Raw genomic sequence first — 26173 nt, 5'->3', positions numbered from 1 at the left:
CTCTCGCCAGTCTTTCTAGATTGTCCAGATTCCAGAATTGTTTAGGTCTGAGGTTATACCTATACCTTAAGTACGTGTCAATGCTCCACTGCGCTGATTGGGAAAGAAAGAGGGGGGACAACTGTTGATGAGAAATCTTAACAAACCAGTCTGACAACACTGACTTTCTGCACAGCTGGAGGGAGGAGGTGGATTTGTGGTGACTGTGATGGTATGTGTTGAATGTTGCGTGTTGTTTCTCTTTGTCCACTTGGTCTTGACGGGTCTCTTTTCTGTGTTTTTTTGACAGCAGGTTTCTTTAGTCAATGGGACTGCACAGGCTCCCTTTCTAGGGTGAGTGATCTAACACAACTAACAGAAACTCACAGATTTTCACACGTGTGTTTGTAATTAAACTTGAATTACCAGATGATGATGATGATACATTTTAAGGCGTTATACCCACATTGTTCCTATTTTCTTCCTGCAGAGGAGGGAATCCGTTTGCAACAGTCAAGCTGAGACCAACAGTCACGAATGACAGATCAGCGCCAATCGTCTAACAAAGGAGGAGGATTTTCACCGCCGTCATGCCTTCAGGGGACTCATGCAACATGGGACTCCTGCGACACACTGAATATTACCCCAACCTGACATCTCACCAGCCTGCATGATAGTCTCTCTCATTGCCAGTCTGCTCTGTTAAAGGGATCCATTTCCGTTTCTTGGCACAAGTGTGTTTGACTGTGCCAGTGTGTATTTTACATTAGCCACAACAGGGAAGCATTGCATAATCAGCACATGGAGAAGCAGGAATTCTGAAAGGTTTTGTAGTACAAAGAAAATATTTTGTGTTGAAGTTATTATTCACCCCAAAATGACAATTTAAACTTTGTCTAATCACCAACTCACTGAAAGTTGTAATAACGTTGACTAAGACATTACGTTTCCTGTTGCTGCTTCACAATAAAAGCCACCCCGTGTTGCAGTTGAAATCTTTTAAATATAAAGTAGTGGCAGTTTGCACTTGTTTTATCAAGTCTGATCACTCTGATATCAATGAGATACAATTGCACTGGGTACATGCATGCATTGTTTCCTGGCATAGGTAGGCAATCGGTATAAAGCACAGCAATGGCAGACTCTGCCACCACTGATAAAACCTACTCCAGTATATAGAGTGATTGATTTCTTGAAAATCTTAAGTATTATAACTTTAAACTTCAGGACATAATTAAAACCATCAAACACTTTTGTCTCAGCCTTCTCCTAAAGTACTGAAAGGAACTAGTTCTAGCTAATTCAAAATGCAAGTGTATAAACCAAAACCAGTTTATTTTTCTTTAACTTTCCAGTTTCTCCAAATTTCTCAGACATTTAAGGGACATTTTATGCTTTTATTTGAAGATGTAAACTGTCTTTAGCATTGTAATAGGAGGCTGAGATAAAGCTATTGGGGTGTATTGTATGTCTGTTGGTCCCACAAATACCAATACAGTTTCTACTGACATGCAAACAAGGAGATAAAACCGGAATCTTCATTTTGGGGTGAAATGTCCATTTAAGATGCAAAAGAGATGTTTGACAGTGTCATAGGGTCTTTTCAGGCTTGTTTGTTCTGCAGTCGGTGCAGTGTTCTAATACAGAATGATGAGATCCATGTAATTGATAGTGAAGATGACAAAGAAGACCAGCACTGAGGCTGTCTACCTGACTTGCAAAAAAAATTTGTTATTTCTGTTTTTATTATTATTCATTTTGTCTTTCTTTTATTAAGAGGAATTATGATATACAAAGGTTGTGAGAATGAAGGGAGAGTGATGTGTTGGGGGAAGAAAGTTTGTCGCAAAACAGTATGTCACTGTTTATAATAGGAAGGCTATTTATATACACTTAAGTTTGTATGAGATATTTAAAAAAATATATATATATGTGTACAGAAGTCCACTCTGTGAAGGTGCCTGTTTGAATATGATAGCCACCGTGCTTGTGATCCCAAACTGATTTTGATTTGACTGCTGGTAGTTATTTTAAATGGGCAGAATTACCTTTTGCTGAAGGGAATATTTTCACTCCTTATGGTTTCACTGTTGTTTAATGTAGATTGTGTGTACAATGCACAGTTTATACAAATTGTACATTACTGGTAGACACTTGCATTGTATGAATAAAGTGGGTCATTGTTTGAAATAAGTATTAACCGTTTTGTGAGGAAAATGACTTTTTTGCCATGTATTTGCTTTAGAGAATGTTAATGAGTGATGAAGAACTGACTGCTGAAACAGTTTATTGATCCTCATAGACCCACTTATGTGTGTATAAGTGCATCCATCATAGTTATTGACACATGCTTTCTTCAGAGTACCTTGCCACTGTGTTGACCAATGTAGTCTTTTTTTCTCAATAAAACAAGGTAAAGTAAAACTCTGCATAATTAATGTTCAATTATTTTTTTTTCTGTTAAGATAAATGATACTTCCTCACACCTGTATATTTCGTTATTTAAAACGGGTAGCTTGAATCAAGCAATCTGATTGGTTCATAGCCGTGCTGTAATAACCACATATACCACGACTATGACGTCTGATTCCTTTGCACAATAAGCATCACTCACTCCGCATGTGAGAAAAAAGAAGAAAAAAAACGGTAGGCTAACAAACTGATAGCTGGTGCCCCTTAACGTTGATATAATCACAACATACCACGGCCTATCGTTAGATATTGCTTAAAAAGACTGGGATGAAAATGATGACCTGTTTTTACTTATTCTGTGATTTTAGAAGCATAGTTGAATATTATCAAACTAATCACCATACAGACGTTTAAAAAACAGTAAAAAGATTATAAGAGAAACAGAGATATCTATAAACTGAGAAAAAGAGCAGTTTGTTTTAGGCATATGGGCTCTAAGATTACACACATTAAGGATCCAAAGAAAACTTTCACACTCATATGATGAAAATACGGGGAAAAAAAGGAGGCTAACAAAAATGTAAGTGACAGTGTAACCATTAAGTAAGGAAGGAATACCTACATCAGGGTCATGTGCATCCCGTAAGACAAGTTCATAAGTGATCATTTCATTTTTTAGCCAGGCTGCAAAATCTGAGCTTTTTATTTCACATTTACCAATCTGCATCCAACAGTGCAACTTTTCAACACACATTTTCATTTAGCACTATGACAACTCTGATTTACCCCAGGCAGCACTCTTGACACCAATATGTGTCTTTCTATAAAAACCCCAAAACAAAGTTTAACCTGGAGCACATACAGTTGGGATGCTAGCTGATTATTTCTTTAGGTCCTGCATTCAAAATTCTACTTGAAGAAAGTAAAGGTAAAGTTTTACCTGCAAATACTTTAAAGTATCTTCAGGAGCCCTCCTCTTAGTTTTGTTAAAACTTTATCAATATTATTATTAGTGAACTTATGTTAATTCTAGCAAAGATTTGCACAGCTCCAATCTTAGCAGGCCTAATCAACCACTTAACTGAAAACACCTGTGTGGGTGTGCAGCAGGGCTTTTAATTAATTTGTCATATTTTATCAGCTAAGTAGAAGTAACTATAGTTGTCAGATAAATGTAGTGGAGTAAAAAGCATTAAGTACTGTAAATTGAAAATACTAAAGCACAAGTAGGCCCTACCTTAAAATTGTAGGCCTACTTCAGTACAGTATTTGAGCGAATGTTACTTTCCATAGCTGAACTTGAGTCTATTCAGTTTATAAGCCAGCAGCGCCACCTGCTGAATTTTGAAGCTACAAACGCCTGCTGCCGCGGAAACAGCCAATAGGAATAAAGAAACAGTAACACTTCCTGTTTCACGAGGAGAGAGATACTATGATGTGAATATCATTATCAAAGGGTACCCCATTATGATTTAGACAGCTTTTCATTCATTTCTACTCGATGAATGAACAGCGGGGACACCCCACCTGCGCCGTTTGACGGTTTATGAGAGGAAGCTCAAGGTTGGTGTGTTTGAACTGTTGTTAATTTGCTATTTCTAGAGGGCTAACGTTAAGCCTGTAAGCCTGCACCAAAAGCAAGATGAGTGTTGTCGTTAAAGACTAAATCTGCTTTTACTGTAGCCTACGAGGAGTGATTGTTTGTTTGGAGAATAGCTACATTTCACTCTCCTGTCATTCACACCTGCGGTAGTAATGCTAATTTGTAGCTCGTGTCGTTGGCATAGTGTACAGTAATGTTGACAAACGTCACGCATATTACAAAAAAATGCTGTTTATGTTACTGTCTTTGTGTCCTTACTTTTTTTCTATTTGCATAGTTATTATTATCATTATGAGCTGAATATACAGTATACTGAATGTAGGTGACAGATATAGCGCATAGGCTACGCCTTTTAGCAGCAGCATCCCTGCAATGTTGTGGAATTGAAACCACTTAACAGCAAGCTAAGGACCTGCATTGTTTAAACTGTATTAAATGTCATTTCACATTTGCCATGCAGGCTTAAATGTTGTGATGACATTGTCTAGGATGTAGAATTGGGTCAGTAAAGTGGTGTAAACAAACCAAAAAAACACAGTGAGCAATGGATCAGTGCCACCTCAACACATGACGGTGCTGATTAATGTGTACAGCTCTGCGCCAAGTGAGATTTTTGGCATTGCTTTAGAGGTCATGCTTTTTGCTTACCCAAATTATATAAGAAAACTCACATATAATACATATATTGTGCTGTATATATACACACACATTAAAGTTGATGGATAAAATGCCATAGGCCTTTTTGACAGAAGACATTTTGACAAGTCACAGTAGGAACAGCACAGACAGGTGTAAATGATAAAATGAACAATGGCTGAATTCCACTAAGCTGCTTCAGTGTAGGGCTGAACGATTTGGGGATTTGCGATTAAAGTTTAGCTAAAGTTCAATATTCACTGTGTAACAGATTCAACATGTCATGGAGCATTATAACATGAGACACCATCAAAACTGCTCTTTACTCTTATGCAAGGAAGAGAACATAGATATGAATTGCCAGCAATAAGTGGTTTTCTTTTAATAAGCATGGAACATTGAACAGTCAAATACAGAACATGTATCACAAAAGCTAAAGTGATAATAATAATAATAATAATAATAATAATAATATTAATATATATATTATATATATATTAAAGTATTGTGTGTGTGTATATATATATATGTATGTGTGTGTGTATGTGTATATATATATATATATATATATATATATATATATATATATATATATATATATATATAATGTATGTATGTATGTATGTATGTGTGTGTGTATATCTCTACAGTGACATACTGGCACTGGCAGATACATATTATATACTCACATTGTGGGGGGAAAAAACATTTAGTAACTTTAAAGCTACATTATCTACATTCACCCAGGTTCCCAGTGCACCACCATGCCTGTCTCCCTGCTGTGGGCGGTGGATGTGTACGGGCGGGTCTACAGCCTGTCCACGGCGGGGCAGCTGTGGGAGCAGTGCCATGATGCCCACATGGAGTTCAAGCGGGTGACTGCAGCTCAGCAGTGCTGCTGGGGCATCGCTTGTGACAACAACATCTACCTGAATGTCCACGCTTCTGACCTGCCAGTCCGCTACCAGGAGGAGACATTCGAGAATCAAGTATGTCTCTAATGGGGAAAAAGAAGAAGATGCTGAATAAGTCAACGTTAGAAATACACAAAGAAAAGAAGCCATGGTATTTTTTTCTCCCGCTATGCAAGCTAAAATACCTTATATTTTTCTGTGGCTATCCTTTAATTTCTACACAAAGTATCTTGAGTGAAATTGAAAATGTGGAATTCCCCTTGGACTTGTGTTATGTGTGTCTGAGTGACTGAAAAAGTAAGTGTAACATTATACAGCAGTGTCCCACTTCCTCTGTTTCTAGCTCCAGCACACTGTCCTCACAAGTACATTAGAAGCATGTTGAACCTGTTTTTAAGTAAAATACCACATACAGTGAAATACTGTGGAACTCAAATGGTAGGGAAAAGTACCTGCTTCCTGTTAATTTTTGCAAACGTCCTAGACCATCAGGTTGTTGTCACACAGCTGTTAGTTAATATGTCAATACTGTGCAGTGGCTGATCTTGTGACTTCTTCTCCAGGGTACATCTCATTATAAGTGCTCTTTGGCAGTACAATTTTGAAAGGGGAGGCATGTGGATTGGATTAGGGGGCAAAACCAGAGGAAAACACTTACTTTTACCCTGTGTGTGCTCTAATATACCACACCTCTCTTTCTGTCAGCGATGGAATCCCGTTGATGGTTTCTCAGACCGTTTGTTGCCAAGCGACCGCTGGCAATGGAGTGATGTCACGGGTCTGCAACACCAACCTCTGGACAACTTCCGTATTCCCTCTGACAGCTGGGAGTGGGAGGGTGACTGGTACGCAGATGAAAACTTTGAGGGTGAGCCGACAGAGAAAGGGGTGAGTGTCCAATTATTATTCAGTGTGCCGATGTGCTGCAATAGCAGCAATCGGCACAATGACTATTATCCTCCATACTTATTATTCTTTATCTTCCGCCACATTTTTGTCCAACTACTAGTCGCGGAGCGTTGCCAACACATGCACATGAATACATCAAAACGTGTGTAATGATCGGAATGGTGTGGTTTGACTTTTCTAAGAGATCTGCCGCACGGTTTTCACAAAATTGGCAAAAACGGCGCAAAATTTCCCATAGATTTTAATGGGAAATCTTCAGGAAATCGCTTAACGTAGCTCAAAACAACCCCTCTTTGGGGCCATACTTTAATGTAGAAAAATAATTGAAAGTGTAAACCGAAGACAAGACTTTGGCCTTTATTGGGCTCAATGGGCATTCTGATATCAAGCATGGTTTCTACCAAATCACAGTTTATGTATCGTCCAATTTTCAGACAGTTTCAGATTTTCCAATGTGTGTATGGGGACGGAATGTTGAGAGCCAGAGGGGAGGACAGAGGTTGAAGCTGCAGTACGATCCTCTGAAATTTTTCCAAACAAATTGCTCTCTCCCCTACAGTTTTCACACTTCATACATCATGGTTGTAATGTAGGAAAATTTGTGCTGGTCGCTGACATGTAACTATGGAATCCACCGGACCTAAACTTTTGGCTCTGTTCATACCAACTCCCGATAGAAACGACAACAACAAATATCTGGAAGGATGCAGACGGTTCCCAGGTTTGTTACCTGCTCTGTGTCGCATATATTTGGCACCACAAACCACATCAATGCGTTCGCCAGACTTCTCTCTTGCGATGATACAATTTTTGGGTTTTGAATTAAAGAACGAACGTCAGAGGTATAATCATCATTAAATGGACATGTTTGACCTGTCAAACATACAGTCTCCCCCTCCCTCCTCCACTCCTTCAGTGCGCAAATCACTTTAGCAACACGTACTGCCACAGGAGGAGGAGAAGAAAAGGAGAGGACAAGAAGAGGAGAGGAAGAAAGGAGGAGGAGGAGAGGAGATGAAGAAAGGAGGTGTTATTTGTCAGCAAACATGATTTTATGATGGACCAACTGTCCAACTGACTGACTCCTAACTGACTTCAGGCCGAAGAGACGAGGCTCTGGTGCACCTTTGATAGTCCTGCTTCTAGCTAAAAAAAAACCTAACTCCTATCGCTTAATCTTTAATACTCTGAGAGATATGACACCCTGCTGGACATCCTGTGTAATTATGGTGTGTTGTGTAAGAAATGTGAGGACAAAAGCTGTCCAAAAAGGGCCTGTTCCTCTTCTACTCCTGGTATTTCTTGTATAATTTAATACAGGAGGCAGTGTTGCAGTTGGTGGACACCGCTTCACTTGGAAGCTCACTGTGCCTCATGTCAAAGTCTGTTTGCCTCCCTAAGCACATTGTTAGAAAGGGCACAACATTCCCTACATTTTGATGTAAAATAAATGCATGTGAGTTAAAACTGGATGGTATAGCAAGGTAAAAATAAATATGCATCTGCTGCTCCTCACTCAGTCCGTTGGATCCCCCACTCTGAGTCTGTACATTCTATCCAAAACATGAAATATGTGGAACATTTTAAAGAGTTATAGAATAGAGTTTCTCGAAAATTCTGAATAACCAAACACAAACTTCTTCTCCTATCATGGAGAATCTTTAATGTAGGCCGTGTCAAACAGCATATTTACTGTTAGCCAGTGTTATCGGATGTGCACCAAGTAGTAGGCACACTGTCAAAATTTGTTGCGGAATTTTCTAGTTATTATTTTATTGCTTGCATTGCTTACTTCAGCATCTGTTTCTGACTTTGTAATTCCTGCCTTGTTTTAATGATTGAGTTGTTTGTATCTGCAGGGATGGACCTATGCTATTGACTTTCCTGCTACCTACACCAAAGACAAGAAGTGGAACTCCTGTGTCCGTCGCAGGCGATGGCTCCGTTACAGGAGGTACAAAGCCATGGACACCTGGGCTAAGGTGTGTCTGTGTGTGTCTGTATGTGTCTGTATGTGTCTGTGTGTGTGTGTGTGTGTCTGTGTCTGTGTGTTTACTTGTGTCACTCTCCCTGTGTGTGTGCTGACAGGTCCCCCCACAGCAGACAACTCTACCAGATCCTTTCAGCGACATCAGTTGTGGCGGTTGGGAGATCAATGAGGAGCCCAGGGGCCGGCTGTCACTGTGGGCTGTGTCCCTGCAGGGCAAGGTACAGCTCACATACACATGCAACACCCACCTTAGCCTGTGGTATACATGGCAATGTACTTTGATTAGTTTTTAATTTGCACAAATTAAGTCAGTGACAGTATTAATAAAATAGTCCATTACTGTCCTCTCTTTTCATGCATGCTGGGCCACATTTTATGGTATTTGCCACTGTGAATGAGCAATAACCATCAATCAATTATGTATTACAGTAATACAGCATAGTTTATAGAGCCCAACTAACTATGGAAGCCTATCTTTCAGTTTGTACTACTGAACCTTTGTTATCATGCAGCTCATAAAGGCTGTGATGATTGTAAAAATATAATTTGTATTAACTGCGTCAAATGTAATTTGTCTAATCTAATGGATTTTCAGACTTTGTTATACTGTTTATGTGTCTGTTTAATTATTTTTTGATCTTGTTAATGCCCATAGCAAGATCACACACTCAGTCTTGTCAGATAAACAACTGTATTTGCATTGCTTGATGCAGATAGAATTTCTCTCCTCACTTAATGTCCTGCTATCACGCTTGATGATCTCACCCCTTCTTTTCTCTCCAGGTGTGGTTCAGAGAGGGTATCTATCACCACAATCCTGAGGGCTCTTTTTGGGAGGACATCCCTCTCCCCGGGGAGGTGGTCCAGATCAGTTGCGGGCCGGGGGATCTGGTCTGGGCGGTGCTGTGGGAGGGGCAGCTCATTGTCAGGGAAGGCATCAGCAGGGACTGCCCAAAAGGTACACCGGCTCTCTGGTTGGAGGAGGATGTGGTTTGCATGTAATTGTGTTTATTGTACGTTTTTGAATTGAGAATCATATTTTTTTGCATGTCAGGTACCACCTGGGCGGTGGTGGACTCTCCCAGTCCGGATGTGGGAGCCACACATGTAGCCGTGGGAAACAATGTTGTCTGGGCTTTGACCAAGGACAACAAAGTAAGAAAATTCTACAATAAACGTTTTGAAAGAAAACATGATTAGTTGATGATTACATGATTACTGCTGCAAAACAAATACCAGCTACCTTTTAATAAAAATGCTTATAAGTACTAAGTATTTTTATTTTTTTATTTGTATTACCATTATCCAATATCTTATTTCATTGTTTATTACATATTATTGTACATTCCTACATTTTACATACCTTTACATAACTGTGTGTGTGTGTGTGTGTGTGTGTGTGTGTGTGTATATATATATATATATATATATATATATATATATATATAGATATAGATATATATATAGATATATCGATATATAGATATATAGATTTACTCTATAGTTATTCCTAATACTCATCAATGCAATTTCCAGTATTGGTATTAACCAGACGTGTTTAAGCAGATGTTTGTTATGCTAAAGAGCACTTTTCTGCCCACTGTCCTGCTTTGCCAGGTGTGGTTCAGACGTGGAGTGAACTCCCACAACCCCTGTGGCTCCGGCTGGATCAGCATGGTGGGAGAAATGATCATGATCAACGTCGGACTCAACGACCAGGTAAATTCCAGCCACATGACATCACACCCTGCGTAAAACTGTTAGGAAGTAACATGTCAAGTACCTTCCTCTCTGCTGGTTACCTTAGCATTGCTCCATGGCGTTTAGTGTCAAGTTGTCGGCTGTGGACATATTTAAGTCAACAAATTATTGTCGCTGTGTAGGTGTTGGCTATCGGCTCCGAGGATCGGGCGGTGTACTTCCGACAAGGTGTGACCTCTAGTGAATTGAGTGGGAAAACCTGGAGGGCCATCACCATCCCCCGAGACGGAGACCGATCCCACTCCAGTGCTAGTGCAGGCAGCCTGCAGAGGTGGAGAGGCCTCAGTGTACACACACACACACACACACACACACACACAGATGTAGATAGATTTCAGTCAACATTTTAGGGAGTGGGCTGCTGACATTTGTAGAGCCACACACAGATCACACTCATATAAGAGTCAAGGTTTAACAACACACACCAAACATTTATGATTACATGATTATAATTATTTGCTATTTTTTATGACAGGACTGTTTTGCAAAGGTGCTTAAATTGATATAATCAGGGTTCAGTAACCACTGGAAAAGGCAGAAAGCAGCTAAATTAGATTACAGACATACGTTTCCAGTGCAGGCCATCATGTCAAAATTAAAAGGTTTGCTGGGAAAACAAAAATGAATTCATGCAGTTCTCATTCTCTCGTTCCATGTCACAGTGCTGGATGTTACTTCTGTGGTGAGGTGCGTGCTCAGTCAGTAGTGAGTGATGTGGAATCAGACACAGAGAAAGGATCTACAGATGCAGCCAGCTGCCTCGTGGCCTCCAGCTCACCAGAGTCCTTTGTTGATGCCCCCACAGACCACTCTGACCAACCTATTGAAACCCCCAAACCCCGCATCCCCAAAGTCACCAGCGACAGCTTCATCTCTGAACTCGTCTCTGACCGAGAACCAGGAAAGACCTCAAAAGAGGGCATTCCTGCTGGTCCAGCTGTTCTGGAGGAGGAACCCTTCCCCAGAGAAGAAGAAGCCCCCTGTGCGGGTGTAGCTATTTCCCCTAGCCAGTCTGGAGGTCCTCTTGACCCCCAGTGGAGTAATGTGGATCTAGAAGAGGCGCAGGGCCATCCGGTCCAGACTGGAGCAGTGGTGGACTCAGCTGACACCTGCAGCTTGTCATCAGTGGCCACATACACTCTGGCCATGGAGGATCCGTATGGGGCAGATGAGCACCCTTTGTGGGCGTGGGTCAGTGGAGGCGGCTGCTCTGTGGACAGTCACTCCCAACTCAACTGGTTCAACTGCTCAATGAACGCTTCATGTGAGTTAAATGAGAGAGCTATCTAGTATTTGATTGATGAATCAGGTTTTGGAGGTAAATGAGATCTCCAACTACAAACAAACTACAACCCATGTACTGTATGAAATGGTGTGACAATATATTCCATAACACCTGAGTCCCAGAACACACAAAAACATGACTGTTCATGTAACATCTTAGCTCCAAAGTCAAGGCTAGCATGATTGCGTTTTAATTCCATGTCTGCAGGAAACCTGTGGTGCAGTTAAGGTAAAAAAAAAATCTGTCCATATAGTTTCATGTTCTTTATTTCAGTTATTGATTTTTCCTTTCTGTCCTTTCCAGCAATGGTCCAGTCAGTCCAGTCGATGAATCTGTCTGTCACCCCAGCCCAGACGGCAGCCTGGCGAAGACAAATCTTTGAGCAACTCAGTGAGAGGACCAAAAGAGAGATAGATCATTTTAGACATTATGAACAGGCCATAGAACAGGTACCTGCAGCAAAGTTGTGACCTGCCCAACAGCAGTAGCTTGTATGCTTAATCTTCAGGATATTTGTTCTTTTCTACCTATTTCTTCCGTCTTTTATTTATCACTAATTAATTATCTCCTCTGCCTGGCCACTTACCCCCAATGCAGTCTGTGTGGGTGAAGAAGGGAACCATGCAGTGGTGGAGAGACTGGAAGCCACACAAGTGGATAGATGTTCATTTTGCCCTGGAGCAGTTCTCAGGTTCAGAGGGCAACAAGGACGGCATCCTCTTCATCTATTACAACTTTTATGAGGAGAAGAAGGTGAGGAAGAAGTGTGTGTGATTTCAGGTTGATGCTGTGTGGATTAGACTTTTGTCAATACCAAAGTTTCATAAGCCTTATTGAGGAAAATAGTTTTGATAGTGTCAAGGTCAGATTGTCACAATCTCTGTATATGTTAAAGTGCCCATATTATGAAAAAAAAACACTTTTTCTGGGATTTGGGGTGTTATTTTGTGTCTCTGGTACTTCCACACGCATACAAACTTTGGAAAAAAAAACATCCATGCTGTTTTGAGTGAGATAGGGGTTTCTGAATGTGTCCTGCCTTCAGTGTCCGGGTGAGCTGGTCAAAATCTGCCCGGCTTTCTACGTAACTAGCCGAGACGAGGGGCCTAGAGGGCTAACCGTTAGCATGCTAGCTCGTTCTCAATGGCAAAACACTGCTACAACACACACAAATTCACCCTAATCTACAAAAGAAAGTGTATAGAACAACTTACATGTCCCTGTTCTGCAGGTATTCCACACAAAGTTGGAAGTGCGCCGTCATTTAGAAGAAGTCTCCCGGCTATTCCTGCCTTGAACAGGCCGAAGTTGCAGAAACAGCTAGCTAGCTCATGTAATCCTTAGAATCAGAATCAGAAAAGGTTTTATTGCCAAGTACGTTTTTTAACACATACAAGGAATTTGTTTTGGTGTTGTTGGTGCACGTCACACATTCTTTAGATGGAATATTAAACAATATAAGTATAGGTACAAACAATATAAGTATATTTACACAGTATGTATTAAGTTAAAAATAAAGAATGAATAAAGATATAAAAAAAAAAATAAAGAGCAAAGAGCATTACAGCAGAGAGAGAACAGTGGCATGAAGGTGGAGAGTCAGGGTGGTTTCTGGGCCTTGTTAATAAGGCTAGTGGCGGAGGGGAAAAAACTGTTCATGTGACATGAGGTTTTGGTCCTGACGGACCTCAGCCTCCTGCCAGAGGGGAGTGTCTCAAAGAGTTTGTGTCTGGGGTGGGAGGGGTCGGCCACAATCTTTCCAGCACGCTTCAGAGTCCTGGTGGCGTAAAGGTCCTGGAGCGGCGGCAGATTGCAGCCAATCACCTTCTCTGCTGACCGAATGACACGCTGCAGTCTTCCCTTGTCCTTGGCTGTGGCTAGCAGTGTACCAGATGGTGATGGAGGATGTGAGGATGGACTCCATGATGGCTGTGTAGAAGTGCACCATCATTGTCTTTGGCAGGTTGAATTTCTTCAGCTGCCGCAGGAAGCACATCCTCTGTTGTGCTTTCTTCACAAGGGAGCTGATGTTCAGCTCCCACTTGAGGTCCTGGGAGATGATAGTTCCCAGGAAGCGGAAAGACTCCACAGTGTCAATTGTGGAGCCACAGAGGGTGATGGGGGCAGATGGGGCTGGGTTCTTCCTGAAGTCCACAAGCATCTCCACTGTCTTTAGAGCGTTGAGCTCTAGATTGTTTTGCTTGCACTAGGTCACCAGGTGGTCAGCCTCCCACCTGTAGGCGGACTCGTCGCCATCAGAGATGAGTCCGATGAGGGAGGTGTCGTCCGCAAACTTCAGAAGCTTGACAGACTGGTGACTGGAGGTGCAGCTGTTGGTGTACAGGGAGAAGAGCAGGGGGGAAAGAACACAGCCCTGGGGCGATCCGGTGCTGATGGTCTGTGAGTTGGAGACGTGTTTCCCCAGCTTCACATGCTGCTTCCTGTCAGACAGGAAGTCAGTGATCCACCTGCAGGTGGAGTCAGGCACGCCTAGCTGGGAGAGTTTCTCCTGGAGCAGAGCCAGGATGATGGTGTTAAAGGCAGAGCTGAAGTCCACAAACAGGATCCTGGCGTAGGTTCCTGTGGAGTCCAGGTGCCGGAGGATGTAGTGGAGAGCCAGGTTGACTGCATCATCTACAGACTTATTGGCTCTGTAGGCAAACTGCAGGGGGTCCAAACTGCAGTACCTAGCTACTGCGCATGTGCGACTGACAACAGAAGTTGAGCGGTCTCACTCTGTAGCTAAAACAGAGACCTGACACAGGGTGAAAAGAGGATCTGCAGCAATGTGCAGTAAAACAAAAATATGGTGTTTTTTGAAAATTAAACCATGTAAACCTATTCTGGTACAATTTCAAATTACAATTATGAACCTGAGAATGAGCATAATATGGCCACTTTAACACAATGGAATGAGACATTCAAATGAATCAATCCTGCTGTTCCTCTCTTGCACTCATACTGCTAGTCTCTCCTTCTTCTTTCTTCCCCTATTTATAACTTTCTATCTAATTTTTTTTTCTTCTTCCCTCTCTGCTGTCCCTCTCCAGTACCTGCATGCCTTCATCAATGAGGTCACCATCCTGGTTCCTGTGCTAAATGACTCCAAACACTCTTTTGCCATCTACACTCCTGAGCGGACCAAACAGAGGTGGCCAATCAGATTGGCAGCAGCCACAGAGCTAGAGATGCAGGACTGGGTAAGTATGGATACCGCACAACCTTTTTTTTACTCCCAGAAAACCAAAATGGTGCATACCAATCTTGTAGGTGATCTAGATGCCCAAATGATGTGCACACACATTCCTACCATTCTCTTTTTATTGCTTTCTTTCTGTTTTTCTAATCGCTCGTAATTTTTCTCTACCTTCCTTTCCGACCCCATCTGTCTGCATTCACCGCCCTACCGGTCTCAAGCTGGCGTTGTTGAGTGACTCGTGCTGCGACTCACGGGTGATCCAGGGTCCTCCCTCCAAACAGGCCATCTGGTCCGTCACCTGTAAAGGAGACATCTTTGTCAGTGAGCCCTCTCCTAGTCTGGAGGCCATGCCTTACCCCTCACCCTGCGACCAGATGTAAGAATAAGAGTGAAAAGAATATACTGTATATACGTTTTTCTTTTCTTTTCTATAAGTTTTTCTTTTCTAATATGTGCCACAGTGTCTTTTATTTACTCAGCCTTTATGAAGCATTTTTTTCCTTTTGTGCAGGTTCTGGCGGCAGGTTGGAGGTCACCTACGTGTGGTGGAGTGCAACAGTGTTGGCATAGTGTGGGGGATTGGCTACGACCACACTGCCTGGGTCTACACCGGGGGCTATGGAGGAGGCATCTTCCAGGGACTGTCCAGCAGCACAGATAACATTTACACACAGGTGGATGCCAAGAGTGTCTACATCTATGAGAACCAGAGGTGGAACCCTGTCAGCGGCTACACCAACAGGTAGAGTGCTCTCTCCCGGCAACGCTGACATCCAAGTTAAGGAGGGGAAGTTTGCACTTTCACAGCTGGCATCTGTGAAATAAATCTGCCATTAGAAACTGTTGCTGAAATATTTGCACTGATTTCTTTGGTAGCATAATATTTTTAACACAGAAATTCCCAGGCTAATATGGCTGACTGTACATAGCCACCAGGGAGTCAGTAAAAACAATGTGATTATCAAATCTAAGAAACAATGAAATTGCAGTGGCTACACATTTCTGTTTTTACTGTTTACACTTTAAATGTCATGGAAATATGTGAAAAATACCATAATACATACAGCATCTCTCTAAGAGGTTCCAAATTGTGAGTTAAGCAGAGCAATATTACATTTGGTCTAAACCTTTAATATAACACTATGATGTGAAAAACAAATACAAACACTACTATGCTACATGTCCATGTTCTTTTTAAATGTTTGATTTGAGTATAAAGTCACTCATGACTCATTTAAAGTGTGTTTGGTTTCATTTAGAGGGCTCCCTACAGACCGCTACATGTGGAGTGATGCATCAGGACTACATGAGTGCACAAAAACAAATATGAAACCCCCCTCCCCTCAGTGGACATGGGTAAATACACACACACACATTAGGAAATGCCCTGTGGTGATCTGAAACCAGTCCTGTAGTGTACAGATTAACCACATTCCTTCCATTCTGAAACAAAACTATAAATATTTGGTCTTGAATTATCACAGACAAGGCGTGTAGCCAGAAATACAGATGTGTTCAGTGTTTCACTTCCCATCCTTTTTGTTTTCAGGTGTCTGACTGGGCTATCGACTACAGTGTGTCTGGGGGGACAGACAGAGAAGGCTGGCAATATGCAGCTGATTTTCCAGCGTAGGTTTCATTTGCCATTCCTCAAACCCACCTGCTGTGTCAGTTTATCAAGCTACTTATAGTTAGGACTCTAATTTATTAATTTATTTTTCTGCAATTCTTTCTTCCTCTTCCCCATCTCTCCATGCAGGTCATATCATGGTTATAAAACGCTAAAGGACTTTGTGCGTCGCAGGCGATGGGCCAGGTACTATAAAAAGCAACACTGTCATATAAGTCTCTCCAATGTATTTGCTCAGCAGGTGCACAGTGGCCTGAGAGCGGCCAGTGCACTTGACATTAGCAGTTTCAATATAGATTTAGCAGAGCAGAGAGAAAGAGGTCTGGCAGGAGTTGATCTTTGGTCAGTGTGGGAAAATACATTTAATGATTAATCAGTAGGCAATGCTTGAATAAATGAATCACAAAAAGGTTTTTACAATATATCTTAAATCTAAATAGTATTAAATGTATGACTGATGTGACATATATTAAGGTGTTGGACACAATAAAATGAGCATCTGTACAATTCATCTTTTTAAGCCTTACAAATTAAATACTGTAAGCAAAAAGACATAAACTCAACTCGAAGATTCTGACTTTTAAAAGACACCAGAACATATGGCATTTCATTTGACATTAAAAGATTTTTTTGAAAATGTTTGTGTAATTAAAGATTAAAGAGATTTTAGCAAGGTTTCATTTTCATAATAGACTTCTGATTATCGCTGAAAAGTCTCTTTCATTCCACCTATGATGTAAGAACATGACTCGTAATCTAACTATATTCACATGTTATATCTAACTGTTTACCAGTGATGAAAGTGTGGAAACATTGTGCAGAACAGTATAGAACAAAATAACACCAGTAACAATGCGGGAACACATAAAATGACACTTATGGATTATTGCCCCAGTGCATGCTGGGATGGTTGACATTATCTTGATAATGTCACATGATCATCACTCATCCAATCATATTAATACTGATCATGGTTTAAACTTTCAAAATAAGAGTGTACTGTTATTCAAAACAACTTCATTATTAGGTAGGATTATCAAATCAATCGTCAAACTGTTTTCAAATGACCAAATTAGCTGGATAAGAATTAGCAGGATTATTTCAGCCTGACAAACCTGATTAGGTAAGCCACATTTGACAACAGTGCCTTGGTTCTATGGCCACATCTCATACTCCGGTAGCTAGGGCTGCTCGATTATGGAAAGAATCATAATCACAATTATTTTGGTCAATATTGAAGTCATGATTATTTTTGACGATTACTCATTGACTTTTGGAAAGACGTAATTATTTTCACTGTTAAACAAATGAAAACTGTGAAATTTCCCTATAATACTTTTCCCATTTGAGCTTTTTTTTTTTCTCCATTCAGAACACAGGACAAAATAAGAGTTGACTTGCAAAATGTAATGTGCAAAATAATTGTTTTTCTCGATTACTCTGTTTTTGGGATCGTTAGGAGCAGAAATCGTAATTAAATTAAAAATCAATTAATTGCACAGCCCTACCGGTAGTTTCGCTGCAGAAATTTATGTTATGGACACCTGTGAGCAATGTGTTTTCCTCCTGCACAGAAAGTGTAAATTGACCACCACAGGACCCTGGCAAGAGATTCCACCTATATCACTGAGTGATGTGACCATTCTGCCGTGTGCAGCTCAGAGCAGTGTGGACGTGGTTCCTCTGTGGGCGATCAGCAACAAGGGAGACGTGCTCTGCCGACTGGGAGTCACCACACTGACACCTGCTGTGAGTCACATTTACTGTACGAATACAGACACCCTAATGAACACCATTTGGTGAGTAACTCATAAACCTCCACAGCCATTGTCCTGTTCTCATTGCAACTGTGCAGAACAGTACCACATTGTCCTGCTTTCGACTAATGGAGCCATAATGGATGCTTTTTTGACTCAGTTATCATTCATGACTTTGTTACAAGAGTACAGCAGTACATCTAGTATGTCTAATTCTTGTTGATACGTGGCTAAACATGGAGAATGCAAAGATACCTCCAGTATAGCTGCAACAAAAGACAATTTCAAAAGTACTTGGGAGGTAATTGTTCTAACATCCTCTTGTTGCTCTCTCAGGGATCCTCGTGGCTCCACGTGGGGACTGACCAGCCTTTCAAGTCCATCTCCATCGGAGCAGCCAGCCAGGTTTGGGCTATCGCCAAGGACGGTTCTGCCTTTTACAGGGGATCGGTCTCTCCACAGAGCCCGGCAGGTCAGTGGGAGAAACTCTGACACTCTGTGTGGAAGACCAGAGAATGTCATCCATTGCCACTGTCTTGATTTGAATCTAAAACAGGGGTCTTCGATGTTTTTTAGGCCAAGGACCCCTTAGCTGAAAGAGAGACAGAGCAGGGAACCCCTACTACTTTTGTATGAAATTGCACATTAAACTGGGACTGCAATAACATGTAGGGTGGCCTAAAGCCTTCACTAAAAGCTTTGTATGGTGCATACAATACTAAGCTATTAAACATAAGGAGTGTTGACATATTTATACATCATGTTTTAATGTTAAACATACATGGAATCCTTAATCTTAACTGTATCTGTGGATGGCTACATTAGTGGTTACCTATAGGCCACCGATCATCAAATGTTGTGTAAATTATTTAATGTTTTCTTACTTATAGGCCGATTTATCTTTGCTAATAATATGTTGGATTCATGTTAATGTTTATTTTCAGACATTTTAATTTATAAAAGAAAAAAATAAAATTTCAATAATGTGTTAGCCTGCCTGCACTAACTCTGAGAACCCCTTAGGGGTCCCGGACCCCTTGTGGAAGCTCTCTGATCTAAAACATTAGATTCACTTAAAAATGAGCAGAGTTAAGGAAACAAAACTTGTCAGCTTCTAATGCTGCAAATAAAGATGATTTTCACTCATACGGTATTTTGTGTTGTCTCCCTCTGCAGGAGACTGTTGGTACCACATCCCTTCCCCGGCCAAACAGAAGTTGAAGCAGGCCTCCGTCGGGAGGACATCAGTCTACACTGTAGATGAAAATGGTTAAGCGATTGCATTTGTATTTAGAGCTTACCTTTTATGCAAACATTGATTTTAACAAATAGATATCTGATGTTTCTGTTTTGGATTTCCTGTCCAGGTAACCTGTGGTACCGACAGGGTGTGACCCCCAGCTACCCTCAGGGCTCCTCCTGGGAACACATCTCTAATAATGTACGCAAGGTGTCTGTAGGGCCTCTGGACCAGGTCAGTACCACAAGCACTGTATTACACTAACTTATTTTATTTGGAAACCACATCATTCCACCATAAGAAATTCCACTTTGAGGTTATAAACAACCCTGCATGTTTTCACATTTAGTTTTATTTTTAATACATACAATATGTGTATAGTGTATATATATTTATACTTATGTTGTTTATATTCTAATACTTGATTTTCTTAACATCCTTATATTTAGAGAATGTGTGACATTTACCTACAACACCAAAACAAATTCCTTGTATGTGTATAAAACGTACCTGGCAATAAAGCTTTTCTGATTCTGATTCTGATGATGTATGTTTGTTTATGGGTGATCTTTGACGTTTTGTTGTTGTGGGGTAGGTGTGGATCATAGCGGACAAGGTGCAGGGCAGCCAGAGTCTGAGCTGTGGAACAGTGTGCCATCGACTCGGAGTCCAACCTATGGAGCCTAAAGGACAGTCGTGGGACTACGGCATTGGGGTAATGCACCAAAAAAACTAAACTGTACTACAACAGTGTTGTCAGGGTATTTAAAAGTCTTAAAGTGCCCATATTATGCTCATTTTCAGGTTCATAATTATATTTTGAGGTTGTACCAGAATAGGTTTACATGGTTTAATTTTCAAAAAACACCATATATTTGTTGTACTGCACATTGCTGCAGCTCCTCTTTTCACCCTGTGTCTTAAGCTCTCTGTTTTAGCTACAGGGTGAGACATCTCACTTCTGTTCTATCTTTGTTGGGAGTCGCACATGCGCAGTAGCTAGGTAAGGACTACTAGCTAGAAGCTAGCGCTGCTAGCGGTTAGCCACCTTGTTCTCAATGGCAAAACACTGCCACAACACACACGAGTTCACCCTAATCTACAAAAGAAATTGTATAGAACTACTTACATGTCCCTTGTCTGCAGGTAATCCACGCAAAGTTAGAAGTGCGCCCTCGTTTAGAAGAAGTCTCCCGACTAATCCTGCTGTGTACTGACCGAAGTTGGAGAAACAGCTAGCTGATGTGATATTAGCTAAAGTGGTTAGCACACACCAAATGTTTCGGCCAATAACGTAGATGGCCCTGCCGATGTTGACCAGCTCACCCGGAGACTGAAGGCAGGATACATTCAGAAACCTGTATCTCACTCAAAACAGCATGGATGGTTTTCCCCAACTTTGTATGCGTGTAGAAGCACCAGAGACACAAAATAACACCCCAAATCCCAGAAAAAGTGTTGGTTTTTTTTTCATAATATGGGCACTTTAAATATTGTATTTTGCCGGATGTAGGTAGTAATGTTAGTTATAAAATGTTTTTGTATCAGATCGCAGGCTGAGATGTTTGGACAGTGGATTGTGCTGCAGTAGGCCGTTAATCCTTTTTTGTGCCTAACGCCAGAGAGTAAATATGTTTACTTGCCACAAACACAAGTTCCTGGAACTGATTTCTCTCTCTCTTCCTGTCTTTTAGGGTGGATGGGACCACATCACAGTGAGAGGGAACTCAATGGAGCCGCCCCGCATCCATCTTCCCTCTCTGACTGCCCCAGCCCCTCAGAGCCCCCTCCCTGTCAGGAACAAGGAGGTCAACGGCGATGCTGTGGGATGCTAGACACACACATAAACACACATTCTGTACATAGCCATCTTAAACCATATTACCTTTGTAGTAATATGTAGTTTGTAGTATGTAGTTTTGGTTTGAAAGTACTTCTATTTTTAACACTGGAGTAGCAGCGATGTTGATTCAAGTCCAAACTCTGGAGAACAGCCTTTAGTCTTCACATCACTGTAGTCAGCGTAACAGAAAGTTAGGACTTTTGAACTTTGAGAAAAACCGTAAAATGCTGAGCTGAATCAGTCTCCTTTTCTCTGGAGATTTTTAATCTTTTGACCCAAATGTTGTTCATTTTTACTAAACTTTGTGGGCATTTCTGTCTAATTTTTGTCTTTGGTCACTGACATTGAACTTGATGGTCTTAATGCATTTATTTATCAGGCTGTGATGTTTCTGTTGGTTTCTGTGTAGAGTACCTCACGTAAGGTCAATATGAACGTGGAAGGGTGAGCTTTATTTTTTTTTTAAAGGGAAAGATTTGGGATTTGGGTGGTGAAGGTGCAGTGGATATGACACATGCGTTTGGTGTGGGAGACCTGGGTTCGATTCCCACTGCGATACATCAACCAATGTGTCCCTGAGCAAGACACTTTACCCCTAGTTGCTCCAGAGGCATGCAACCTCTGATATATAGCAATTGTAAGTCGCTTTGTATAAAAGCGTCAGCTAAATGACATGTAATGTAATAAATTTGTCTACTTAAATTACAGTTGCTTAGCTGCAGTCAGCTCCAGGGCTGCTATTTCTTGTACAAAATAAAAAATGATGTTTGATAATAGCCTACAGGCAACATGTTAACACGTTTCAACAGAGTAAAGCCATGCCTAAAGTTCCACTAGGGCAGGCAGGACGATGTTTGATCCCGGCTCCACAGGCTGATTCATTTTTCTGCTAATCTTACACATCTGTAAAATGTTATACCACAGACTGCAGAAAAAAACATGGATGCAGCATTTGCGTATAGGTTTCTGAGAGGAATTTTCAAAGCCTAAATTTGGGTGTATTGCATGCAACAATCCTGCCAATTCGGAGACAGAAAATCCAATTTAGGGTAATGTAGTGAAACCTGTGTGAAGCTGAGTTTAGACAGGCAAGAAAGAGTGTGATAGCCTGAGACATCTGTAAATCAGGGCAAGCGCACCAAAGCATACTGTAAGCTTTAGTCTGTTTTTATTGGTACAACTGTAACTTCTTGTAAGGAATTTAAAGGACTTGCACTTGGAGTGTTTATTTGGAGCCAGCATGTACCAGCTGGAACAAGATCTGCACTGGCTTTATTTACCTGTGGTGGTGGCTGCTTGCCTTGTAAAAACAGTTGACTGATGTTTTAGCAAGATGTACATTTTTTTTCTAAAAAGATGTATCATTATGTTGTCATGGAGTATGTGCAATAGTTAGCGTTGTAAATAAGGGAAAAGTGCGGATTACTTTTAAAAGTCTTGTGGTTGAAATGCTACAACTGAACCTTCCTCTTTCTCAGGAGAATGTTTGCATTTGCATGCCGTCTACTTTCTGGTGGTGGTAGAATGACTGACTGACTGACTGAGCAATTCAAAGAAAACGTTTAAAAAAAAACTATTTTTGTTGTAAATCTGAAAAATATATTATTTAATAAGTATAGTGGTTGCTGCAATGGTAATGCATGAAGGTGGAGTAGTGTTTGTACATTTGCCAAAGAGCAATTCATTCAAAATAGTTTTTTTGCCATTAAAATAAATTCTTAAACACACTGATGAAACCGTTCAGGGATACATTTATGTCAACAGCTGCCTAAATTCCCCTTTATCATAATGTACTGTCTAAATATAATGCAGCCTTTGGAAAAGTGGAACATATATAGAGATGTGTCTGTTTTATCTGTGAATAACTAACATCATACTGTGTTACTGTAGCGTGCAACACATCAGTGCTGTTGACATTGTGGAGTACATTTCTCAAGTGTTGTGCATTGTCAAAGTAACAGTCCTTGTCAATAAATAAATGTGTTTATTGATAATAACTCCTCAAATAGTTTCTCCTGATCTTTTTCACTACCAAGTCCTGCCTCGAGACATGTAAAAGTCAAATAACACACACTTTAAATATCATCTGTGTCTTCCAGCTAACGGGTGCACAACCTGTAAGAAGACAAGTGTTCTAAACTTCGTTATAGATTTTCGTCATGAGCAAACACTTTTTAGCTTCCACATTTTAATATTCATGTCTGCTGCTTGCTTTTCTCTTCATCCTGGATGAGACAGTTATGACTAGAGGCTACGCTCAACAAGTTTCTTAACAACAAAAAACACACAAGAAGATCGGAAGATAACACAAAAGAGAACAAGCTCCAGCCCCATGCGGCTAAACTGTAGACAATGAGAAATAAAAAAGACAGTATGGCGAAAAATTAGCCCTTCCTTTCTGAGTACATTAACAAATGAGTCTTGTCACTCTTCATAACCATGATTCATCTGCGTTTCACTGTGCAGTCTGCTAGGGCGTTCCATATTTTGCAGGAAGGGCAAATTCTAGACAGCCCCACCTTTTGCTGTGGTCAAGCATGGGTTTATTGTCAGAAGTCAGCACCCATTTCCTACAGATAACCACTTTCTGAGCAGATCCCAGAGATGTGCACCTTAAGGAACTGGATAAAGTTTGAGATTTGGCCCTAAAGGTAACCCCACACCTCTCTGCCTTGGAGACAGCCTCCTGGTCTTCAAACCACCTTTACAGCCACTGTTAGCTGTGCTGGCTGAAGCTGTGCATGTGGGTGAGGTACTGGGTGAGATCATCCTCCCCCTCCTCCTCCAGGTGCTGTTGGTAGCACTGGAGCAGCTTGGCAGTGCTGGCCTCTGAAGGGACCCCACCAGCAGGCAGGCAGGCCCCTGACATGTCCACGACAACCGTGGTTAAGGCTTTGATGTAATTCTTTGCCAGGGTCAGTGTCTCGATCTTGGACAGCTTCTTGTCGGTCTTGACATGGGGGATGGCCTCACGCAATGCCTGGAAGGCATTGTTGAGTTTGTGCATGCGCTGGCGCTCCCTCTCGTTGCTCTCTAGTCGGCGGACGCTGCGTTCCTTGGTGCTGGAGCCACGTTGCCTGCGTCGCCGGCCTCCACCTCCTTGGCGCTTGCCGTCCCCACCCCTCAGCGACCCCCTCCACGAGCCACCGATCCGGACAGAGGCCTCTGAGCCTTCCTGCTCACTAGAACCTGGTTCTGTGTCTGGTTCTAGTTCTGGCTCAGGGTCAGACCAGGTCCTCCTGGATGGTTTCACGGCCTTCCCTTTGGACTTCATCCTGCTGCCTCCTTCACCTTTCTCTCTCTGACAGTGTAGATCTCGCAGCTTCAACAGGCCTGAAAGAAAAGATGGGGATGTTAGAGAAAGGAAGAAAAACTTACAAAAGTGGCCTTTTTAACATGAAGTCCTGAAAGTATTTTTATACAGTCTTCTCCCAGTCAGCAAGTAATCCCCAATTACTGAATAAGCCTCTCTTCAACTCAAACAGCCCTGCATCCTGTTGTATTTAATCAGCCTCTTGCAGTGTGAAAACTCCATGATGTTGGTCTGTTAATCTACGCCTCTCTTATCCCCACGGCCCTGCGATAATGACCATTTCAAGGTTACACTCACAAAAAACACAGAGACCAGCCAACACTCAGCTCATTCACCTTCAATGCTCTTTGACTTCATTTTAACCAACCAGTAGATGTTTAGCTTAAAATATTTTACTGATGAATGAACTTCCTGAAGTCAGTCATGATGTTGAAATCTACTGTAGCTTTAGTTGTAAATTCAATTCAATTCAATTTGAATAGATTCACCCCAGTGGGTTCACAAGCAATGGAAATTTCTTTAAACCATATTATCATATATGCTAATGTGTTAAACTACTATAGATAAAGCGTTTTACGTTGACTAGTGCACACAATAAAAAGAAGAAAAAAAACTCCAGGGTATTTCTCAATCAACATCCCTCTTTTTAAACTCAAGTTTAATCACCCCTACGTTAGTGCTGTAACTGTTATGAGATAAACAGGCAAAAGTCAGTTTCATTCACTGAAGTAGGCCTACTGTACATGAAGGCTAAATGGTGCACACACCAGCCATTAAAAGTGAATGAAACAGATTAACAAAATAAAAATAAAAAGTCTTACCTTGGAAGTTAAACTAACTTTAATCCTGCTGAGTGTTTACAGAACAATCATCCACCATGCAGCCGGTCATTCAAAGCATCATCATATCAAGTAAAGAGCGGAGAGAACAGCAGACACACACGCGCGCGCAGATAACTGTCACAAGCGAGCTACCTGTAGCTGACTGATGTACACGTAGCGCTGTTCAGCCAATCAGAGAGCGAGCCCACTCCTGCAGCTCTGCGCTCTGCCCTTAATGTGGTACACAGGCTGCTGCAGCTGCTGCTGCTGCACAATGTCACAACACTAGTGTCCAGAAATGCTATATCCAATAGAAAATAAAGGCACTTAATCAAATATGTATTCACCATTTTATTTGATAATCTAGCACTTGGTGGTGGAACAAATATTCAGATAATTTACTAAGACTAAGTAAAAGTAGCAATACTTACTATGAAAACACATTACAAGTAAAAGTCCTGCATTCAAAAACTTAAAAATAACTGCATTAGGCAGTACTTCTAATTTTAACTGCTTTATATACTGTTGGGTGGTTGAATCAGTATCAGGGCATTATATTTTATAAACTGATCAAATGTTTTGTGTGTAAGGTAAAATCCAAAAGTACAGCTATTAAATAAATGTAGGGTTAGGGTTAAAAATAAAATATTCCCATCGGGAAGTAGCATAAAAAGGAACTACTCAAATAAAGTATTGCTTCAAAATTGTACTGAAGTGAGTGTACTTAGTTACTTTTGTGCTGATAATCAGCATAGAATAATAAAAAAAATACAATGATTCAGTGTTTTCTTTTCAAATATTATTTTCAACATATTATCAACATGATGTCACATCACAGTGACATGGGTGAGGAACAGGCAGGTTTGGGACAGAAAGTAACG

At 41.1% G+C, this 26173-nt stretch overlaps 3 protein-coding genes across 7 annotated transcripts in view; 2 read left to right on the top strand and 1 right to left on the bottom strand.

Moving 5' to 3' along the window:
* Positions 1-2406, top strand: part of baiap2l1a (BAR/IMD domain containing adaptor protein 2 like 1a) — a 30445-nt gene extending 28039 nt beyond the window's left edge. For 3 of the 5 annotated variants that reach the window (XM_078279156.1, XM_078279155.1, XM_078279159.1), the window contains 2 exons: positions 290-333; positions 470-2406. In XM_078279156.1, coding sequence (XP_078135282.1) covers positions 290-333; positions 470-542 — 117 coding nt within the window. In that variant the 3' untranslated portion in view covers positions 543-2406. The remainder of the gene's footprint in view (positions 1-289; positions 334-469) is intronic. The other 2 variants (XM_078279158.1, XM_078279157.1) reach the window with 1 other exon arrangement.
* A 1379-nt stretch (positions 2407-3785) lies between these two features.
* tecpr1a (tectonin beta-propeller repeat containing 1a) lies at positions 3786-21469 on the top strand. The gene is made up of 24 exons (XM_078278904.1): positions 3786-3954; positions 5378-5619; positions 6250-6432; positions 8313-8435; positions 8542-8661; positions 9227-9401; positions 9498-9598; positions 10061-10162; positions 10327-10475; positions 10867-11468; positions 11793-11938; positions 12087-12242; positions 14540-14689; positions 14907-15064; positions 15200-15430; positions 15948-16044; positions 16238-16317; positions 16448-16504; positions 17893-18067; positions 18412-18547; positions 19252-19344; positions 19443-19549; positions 19911-20030; positions 21010-21469. Exons 2-24 carry the CDS (start codon positions 5395-5397, stop codon positions 21148-21150), a joined length of 3627 nt encoding a protein of 1208 aa, XP_078135030.1. The 5' UTR covers positions 3786-3954; positions 5378-5394; the 3' UTR covers positions 21151-21469.
* Positions 21470-21608: 139 nt separating this feature from the next.
* Positions 21609-25446, bottom strand: bhlha15 (basic helix-loop-helix family, member a15). The gene is made up of 2 exons (XM_078278905.1): positions 25293-25446; positions 21609-24491 (listed from the first exon to the last, which is right to left on the bottom strand). Exon 2 carries the CDS (start codon positions 24430-24432, stop codon positions 23875-23877), a length of 558 nt encoding a protein of 185 aa, XP_078135031.1. The 5' UTR covers positions 24433-24491; positions 25293-25446; the 3' UTR covers positions 21609-23874.
* Positions 25447-26173: the final 727 nt, after the last annotated feature.

Source organism: Sander vitreus, chromosome 21 (genome assembly GCF_031162955.1).
Source record: "Sander vitreus isolate 19-12246 chromosome 21, sanVit1, whole genome shotgun sequence".
Classification (NCBI taxonomy): Eukaryota; Metazoa; Chordata; class Actinopteri; order Perciformes; family Percidae; genus Sander; species Sander vitreus.
This window is presented reverse-complemented; position numbering and strand designations above follow the sequence as displayed.